The sequence below is a fragment of the Pterocles gutturalis genome, unplaced genomic scaffold (genome assembly GCF_000699245.1).
Source record: "Pterocles gutturalis isolate BGI_N339 unplaced genomic scaffold, ASM69924v1 scaffold3269, whole genome shotgun sequence".
NCBI classification, from domain to species: Eukaryota; Metazoa; Chordata; class Aves; order Pterocliformes; family Pteroclidae; genus Pterocles; species Pterocles gutturalis.
Genome location: NW_010127917.1, coordinates 3,521 through 11,651, shown reverse-complemented (window position 1 = coordinate 11,651; position 8,131 = coordinate 3,521). Strand labels below are relative to the sequence as shown.

General features: G+C 40.3%; 1 protein-coding gene across 1 annotated transcript in view; it reads left to right on the top strand.

The window, feature by feature from the left end:
• Positions 1-3,936: 3,936 nt before the first annotated feature.
• LOC104466095 (succinyl-CoA ligase [ADP/GDP-forming] subunit alpha, mitochondrial-like) overlaps positions 3,937-8,131 on the top strand; it is a gene marked incomplete at both ends in the record, with an annotated part of 7,711 nt that continues 3,516 nt past the window's right edge. The window contains 4 exons of the mRNA XM_010079421.1: positions 3,937-4,037; positions 6,230-6,333; positions 7,232-7,348; positions 7,868-8,080. Coding sequence (XP_010077723.1) covers positions 3,937-4,037; positions 6,230-6,333; positions 7,232-7,348; positions 7,868-8,080 — 535 coding nt within the window. The remainder of the gene's footprint in view (positions 4,038-6,229; positions 6,334-7,231; positions 7,349-7,867; positions 8,081-8,131) is intronic.

Genomic DNA, 8,131 nt, shown 5'->3' with positions numbered 1-8,131 from the left:
GGGTGGGGTGGAAGCAGTGATCTGAGTGGCTCAAGAAGCCTTCTGAGTTTGTGCAGTCTTTTAGAGAAACTCCTGCAAGATGAAATAGTCTGTCCTTCCTTTGAAGCATTGGTTTGATTTCATAGTCTAGAAAATGTTAAAAGGCTGGACTTTGCATGTATGTTTTCAATAAGAAATAATTAACATCTGCTTCTCTCAGTGGTGATTCAAAATAATGAGTTTCTGGTTGACACCTGTTGCAGAAGAGATGCAATACCTATTTTTGTTGGTGCATTGCTGAAGCAGACATGCAGGGAGCGTGTCCGTAAGGTTCAGTTCAAGAAGCTGTGAGAGCATAGTATGAAATATGTCAGTGACTGGTAAGTGCTTGTGCAAAGGTCAGCTCAAAGCACCGTTTGTGTATGGACAGAGGCAAGAAGGTCCTGTGCTGGTCGATACCACGCTTTGAAGAGTCTCTAGGCACCTTAACTGTGATCAGAGAGTCAGGATTAGGGATTTTATGTTCCGGGCTCGTTAGAAGGCTTTGTAAAGCTCTTAGATTAAAAGATTACAGTAAGTTCTGTGGATAACCCTGGCAAAGAATTGCTGCAGAAATAACAATCTGAACTGAAGAGTTAGTTCATGTTATGTAACCAGTGTAAGGGAAGGAAAGCTCCCAAACCATGTTCTTAGTGGAGTATACATGGGGAAAAAGTTTGTTGTCTTTCAAGAAATAATTGATTGGTGCTGAGAAGCATGTGCCTGTTTCAGCAGATTGGCTGAGATGCTTCACTCTGTTTCAGCTTCATAAATTCAGGAGAAAGCTTTTCTTTCAAGTGCCATTGTGTCTCCCCTGACCCCCGTGTAAGGCAGTCATGTCTGTGGCAATGAGTGGGGATTTTTGATTAGGAAAGAAAGAGCTGTCGAAAGGACTGAAATTTTTCTCTCATTTCCCCATTACTCCTAGTTTTGTTTAATGTGGTAGGTGTAGTGTAGTCATTGCATCTGTCCTTTACAGACTGATTAATTTATGTAATTCTTTAGAATATTCATAGGTTAATGTTTCCATAATTAACAGGAATTTGGTGAGAGGAGAGAGACTGGGAAGCGATACCTAGAAATCCTTCTCTGAGCACATAATCCTCTTTAAAACCAGGAGTAAGGTATTTTGAGCAATCCCTCAATAGCATAAAAACTTCTTTGTCAGTAAGGATCATCTTCTACAGATTTCTGTAGATGGGTTTAGGGAGAGGAGAGGACTATCCAAATCCAACTATGTGTGTGAATATTTACATATGGCCTGATAGTGAAGACTAAAACCTAATAAAGGACTGGGATGGGAAACTGTGTGTGGAATGTTCTTGTTAATATCAAGTTTTTAGCCAGTAAACTCTGAAATTTGCTGTAGCACTTCGGTCTTTGCCAAACTTCTTTTTTGTTTAGCGTAAGGAGCTGCCCAGAACTGTTTCTGTTCTGGCCTCTTCAGGCTGTGCATTTGTAGGCAGAGGAAAGAGAAGGGAGATGGTCATAAAAATGCAAATTAAACAATAGGTACAGAAGATTGAAAGGATTTATTGGAAGCAAACTGAAGGGCTCTAACTGACGGAAAAATAAGGTTTGTGTGTGGGGAAAAAAAACCCTCTAACTTTTTAGTATTTTGACTAATGCTCTTTGTACGTCGGTTTCTCCCTGAGTTCCCCTTGCACTGACCTCCATTTTCCTCGTTTCTGTTGGAGCCCATATGATTTCTAAGTCTTTCTTATTTCCTTACATAGGTGATAGAAAGGAAAAGGGATATCTTCGTTCATCTCCAAGTTCTGTGGCGCTTTCAAGGAGTAATAGAGGCAGAATTTTATTTATTATTTGTCAGTCTTCTGGCAACGTAGCTATCTGTTCCGGTCCTTGTAGAAAGGAATCTGCTGTTTTACCCTGCTTTTGTATTGTGCTCATGTTGTGAGCACCCTCAGATGCTATCCCTGCTTCCAGACTTTCTTCTTCTTTTTGTCTGGGATAAATGTGGGCACACTGACTTGGATTCCTGTCCATAGCTCTAGGGAATCTTGCACGAAGTTCTGAAAATAATATTTTAATCTTTCTAAAGGTTGAGTGAGGAAGAGATTAAGCCCTTAGTATCTCTACTCTCAGCAGGCTCACACAACACAAATAAGCTGGACAAATGTAGCTTGTGTTGTGTCATTTTAAATTGGATTTGTGCTTGGGAGGTGTTGCTCAATGAGTGCCTGAAAACTCAGTTTAAACAATATTTACATTTGATGTGTGCTTTAAAATATCTTGCATGTGGGTCAGTTTTTTTCTTTTTAATATGTGAATTCATGTTTGGACTTTCATGATAAATAATAGTGTGTTTTTCTAGAAAGGCTTTTGAGTTGTAATACGTAAGTGAGCTTAAAGCTCTGCTCAAGGCTGCAATTGTGAGTTTTCATTTAAGAAGTGAATGTAATTGGGTTTTCCTGTTACTCAGACTGCAGGGAGTTCTGGGCTCAGCTGGAGCCTTATGCCCTGGAAACGCAAGAATAGCCACCAGCAGCGTGTGTGCTGGAAGTCAGTCTGTCTCTTAGTTTCTAGTTAGGTTTCTTTACTGTAAAACAACTGATGTTTTACATTCAGGCTTATACCCCTCTGCTAAATTTGGATCCTCCTTTTCAAATCTACCCTGAAACAGCAGGGTTTTGGTATTTGAATACTTTTCGTAACTACTTGGTTGTCCAAAGAGTTATGTTATTTAGTTATTAGTTATTTGTTTATGTTATTTAGTACAGTGGACTGAACTAGCTTCTTGCCACAGTACCGTTCTTTAGCTGTGCAGAAGCTAAAGTACTGGAAAGCCAAAGTAAATGTGTCATGTTATTTGTATAACTTCTTTGTTTTTTTTTGACCACAAACTATGCAAAACAGGACCGGGATGGGGCAGAAGTGAAAGGGATTGCCTGGGAAAGATTATCCAGTTTCTTATTTTAAATACTCTTTTCAAAAGGTCTATTATGGGCCTCTGTTGGACACAGTAATGTTAGACCTCTGACTGTTCAAATACAGCAGTTCAATGTGCTTTCGGTGAGATTTGGATTTGATAAAACTTGTCCTTATGCTCTAGGACTTCATCTGGAGCCTGCACCTTTGTAACTTGGCCTGGAATTTAGATGTGTGCATTAAAATAGCATCACCTGTGAATTTGGCTTTTACTGCTTCATGGCTGAATCCTGGTAACCAGAAGAGCAAATAAACTTTTTTTTTTTTTTGTCCTGTCTTCTTGAAGGAATGTGCATTTACACTCGGGCACCCTAATTTGTTCTAGTAAAAGCAGTTGCCTGAACGGGTTTTGGAAGTTGTGAAGCAGTACCAGCTAGTGAATGAAGGTCCTGGCTGGAAACTGAGACTTGCATTCTATTTCTGACTCTTACCTGCTGTGAACTTAGGCGTGCCGTTCTGTATTTCCACCTGTTTCCTTCTCATCTTATAGCTGTCTTAACTCTTTAAACTGCCGGCTGTGTGCACCCGGGGCTTACTGTTTGTGCCACGTATAGCAGAACCTCATCGTGACCGATGCCCCTGCTGCTCCTACTGTGCTGATAACTGGGGACAGACTTTACTACTTCACACAAGGCCATGGGAGAAATATAGAGCTGCATCGTGTCAGTTTAAAAACCCACAAAAACTTGTACTCATCCAGTTCAGAAAGTGCAAGGTGATTTTTTTTTTAAAATTTTTTCCCCCAAAATGTCTTGTTCCCCAGCCCATACTAAGCTGCTTCTCTCTGAGGACAGCAAATGGCTGAAGCCTATGGCCAGGCTTTTTTGAACCAACTGTATTTTCTCTGAACCAGGGCTTTTCAGCCATGTAAGATGCACAGCTCTCAAGAGTAAATCAATACAAAGCCTGGAATTTAAGCTGGTTTATCATTGCATAAAAAAAAGCTTTTTTTTTTTTTTTTGTACTTAGCGTGGAAAATGCTCAAAAGCTTCTTATCTTTGAAAAACATACCTATAGAAACTTCTCAAAACTGAGAATTGACAAACGTAAGCTTTCAAAAACGTTTTTGTGCAAGGCTATAAATATCTGAAAATAGATATGGAATGGTTGGCTGAACTGGAATTGTAGAATTGCTTTTATAGAGAAAGAAGTGACTGTTTGTCAAAGTTGGTCCTTTTTTTTTTTTTTTTTTTTCCAAAATACTGAAATTACTGAGTGTGTGCTGTGTGAAAGCAGTGCTGGTATTTTGCAAGTGGATTTGTCAGTGTTGTAACACAGACAATACATGTAAAACTTAGATTTGAATTAGTTTCGTGTTGCCTGTTTATTGTTTACCCTTGCAGGCCCATCAGAGGGCTTTCTGTCCCATACTTCTGGAAGCCCCGACTGTTCTCTGCAAGGTGTTGCTGGTGGTAGGTCATGGCTCTCGTGAGACCCCACCTCCAGTACTGCATCCAGCTCTGGGCCCCCCAACATAAGAAGGACACGGAGCTGTTGGAGCAGGTCCGGAGGAGGTCGTGAAGATGGTCAGAGGGCTGGAGCCCATATGAGGTCAGGCTGAGAGAGTTGGGGTTGTTCAGCCTGGAGAAGAGAAGGCTCCAGGGAGACCTTAGAGCAGCTTCCAGTGCTGAAAGGGGGCTGCAGGAGAGATGAGGGGGCTCTTGATCCGGGGGTGCAGTGACAGGATGAGGGTTAATGGTTATAAGCTGAAAGAGGGGAGATTGAGATGAGATATTGGGAAGAAATATTTTCCTGTGCGGGGGGTAAGGCGGTTGCCTAGAGAAGCTGTGGATGCCCCATCCCTGGAGGGGTTCAAGGCCAGGCTGGATGAGGCTTTGAGCAACCTGGGCTAGTGGGAGGTGTCCCTGCCCATGGCAGGGGGGTGGAACTGGATGGTCTTGAAGGTGGTTTTCAGCCCGAACCATTCCATGATTCTCTGAGTGTATCAGTTCCAACCCAAACCATTCCATGATTCTCTGACTGTATCAGCTTCTTCACAGGGGGATCATCCTCTGCTTTTCTCAGGGTTGAATTTCATCCAGTTGCATCCCATGTCCAGGAAGGATTACCTGAATGTCTGGGATCAGGTGGACTGATGCTCCTGACCAGCAGGCCAGCTGTTTCTTTGCTTGTTTTGTCTCTCCTTTGCTGGAGGCAGGCTGCTGTTTGCCAGTTGTGCATTTAAGTGACTTGGTGTTGCAGCTCGGGTGCAGCCTACGGGCCGTTGCAGCCTTGTAATAATTCATCTCAGTAAACTTGGTGCATTAGCAGTTTATATTGGAGAATACCTTTGTCCTTTTTTCTACTTCATAGCTTTTGCTATTTTGCTATTTGTTTCTAAAAATAGAAAAAGAAAAAAGAAAGCCAACCCTTCCTTGTTCAGACATGCCTGAGCTATTATGTGGAACAGTCCAGGTACCATGATTCAGAATCTCTTACTTTTATTTCAACTTCACTTTTTACTTCCTCAAATCTTAGATGGTAAATTTTTAAAAGAGCTAAAGAGGTATATAGTAACATACTGGTGTCAGTTTCTGTGTTAGGATTGTACCCTCCCATCTTCACTCTAAGCTCAAAATATGGTTTTTATCTAAAACACTTGCAGGGAGTAAATAGTTTCTGATCCCCTCAAAACTCTGGTATTTGAAAAAAAGCATGGTAATGAATATAGGCAACGTGTGTGTCCTTTTGATGCCAGAAGACCTAGGCATCTGTTGGAAAAAGGTCTCTTGCCCTATGTCTTGCTTGGCATTAGCTTTCACCTGACTTTTTCAGTATCTCTCATTTTCTAACATGGACTGTGCGATGTTCACAGAAGGTACGGCATAGTACCTATGTTATAACAGCCTCTGGGCTACCAGGATTTTAGTTCTGCTTTGTCACTTTGAAGAATTTCTTAGAGGACAGTAACGTTCATTTGCAAATGAAAACAGTCATTAAAATAATGTTTTTGTGTGTTGTTTGTCGTGACTGGAGTTCTGATATTAAGTACCCGATATGAGAAATACCTAACGTGATTCCTAGCAACCTGAGTAGTCACAGTGATGGGTAGAGTGAACTAAAGGTGTTTAATGTCTTAGAATAACAAGTCCTAAATCCTTACGACTTTCAGAGTTGCTTTTTTAAAACACGAACCACTGGATCACTTAATCTTTTGATACAAGCATTAATAGATATGCACTTACTTGATAAGACATTTTTTGACTTAGTCTAACAAAGCAGTGGATTAATGGTTTGTCCTCTCTTTTCTTTTTTTCTCTAGTGCAACAGAATGGAGTACGACACTGCTCCTACTCGGCATCAAGGAAAAATCTGTATATTAGCAAAAATACAAAGGTTATCTGTCAGGGTTTTACAGGGAAACAGGTATGTATATGAACTATTTCTTCTGTCACCCTTTCAGTTCAGAAAGTTAGTTGGCCAAACCCCATAAAAACATATAAAAGGGATTATATACTGGCTTTCCTGTGTTGATAGGAAGCTGGACTTCATGATCAGGAAGATCCCTTCAGCATTGTAGTTTCCTTTCTTTGGTCCAAATAGACTTTTTATTTTTCTTAAATTCAGTAGACTAGATTTTTTTTTTTTTTACTTGTACCCAAGCTTAAAAATTGTTTTTGAGACATCTCTGTTATATTACTTTTTATTTTTGTTGTTGGTTTTGGTCTTAAGCCTTTTTATTGTATACAGCTGAGAGGGTTTCTTTGTAAAAGGAGATTTGCAAAAAACTACAAAACGCTTACCATTTTAGAAGTGCCTCTTTCACAAATGCATTTGAATGTCAATGCCTATGAATTAAATTTCTGTTTTTATTTCAGGATATTTAGTAATTTTCTGACGTTCAATCTTTTACATGTTTGCGGGGGAGAAGACTGCTTTTGCTAAAACTATCAGCTAGTCATGGAAGAAAATGTGAATTTGTTCTATTTCATTATAGTGTTTGTCATCTGCCAGACTTAATATGGAAAATAAAATGTGCCTGCCATGCCTGCAGATGTATTAGCAATGCACAACAAAATATCCTTTAGTGTGCAATACATAAAGGATATTTATTTAAAAGAAAAGCATAGCATATTCTGAATCAATTTAAAACATGTTGATGCGCTTCAAAATAGCTGGTTGTATATGTAGTGAAGACTTCCCTTCTGATTGCAAATTTAAGTGCCGTAAAGTGCCTTCAGAATTACAGATAACACCAACTTATTTTGGTTCATTTTGTTTGCTATTACATGCATTTTAACTTCAGTTATTTTCTCTCTCATAGGGCACCTTTCACAGCCAGCAGGCGTTGGACTATGGCACCAGTCTAGTTGGAGGAACTTCTCCAGGGAAAGGGGGAAAAACTCATCTGGGTCTGCCTGTGTTTAATTCTGTGAAGGAGGTAATTTGCAGCAATGACTGGAGGGCAGACAATTTCATGCTGCTGAAGGGCTCCTTATTTCATTGCTCACACTGAAGAGACAAATATTTGAGGCATGGATGTCACTGTGCAAGGAGTGAAATAGAAGCCTTGTAAAAAGAGGGAGCATTCAGCGTGGTCAAGCATGAGTTTGGCTTCCACTGTGAATTCACAGTGTCTGAATACACTTCCTTTATGCATGCAGCTGATTTCTGATTGATTCTGGTGTGTATGATGAATTTTTAGGAAACTATTGTCTGATGGTATTGATGGTGGTGTTCATGGGGCAGAACCTTTCCTGTCAGTTAGTTCTCAGTTCCCTATTTGCACTATACATGTCCCGTCTGCAGTGAATTTAACACTTGCATTGATTATAATAATTTAATATATATCCATTCACTGAATTTATACCTATGAATGGAGATATTTTAAATGACCAGTTGTCAGATGTTCTCTTCCACTCCACTAAATGCTTGGTATCTTTTGTTATGTCTGTTGTAGGCCAAAGAACAAACAGGCGCTTCTGCCACTGTTATATATGTACCTCCTCCGTTTGCTGCTGCTGCGATCAATGAAGCAATCGATGCAGAAATGCCCTTAGTTGTATGCATTACTGAAGGTATTCCCCAGCAGGACATGGTTCGGGTTAAACACAGACTGCTTCGGCAGGATAAGACTCGACTAGTGGGCCCGAACTGCCCTGGAGTCATCAATGTAAGTGACTTCTGGATTTGCTCCAAGGCTGAACCATTCTTAGTGATGGTT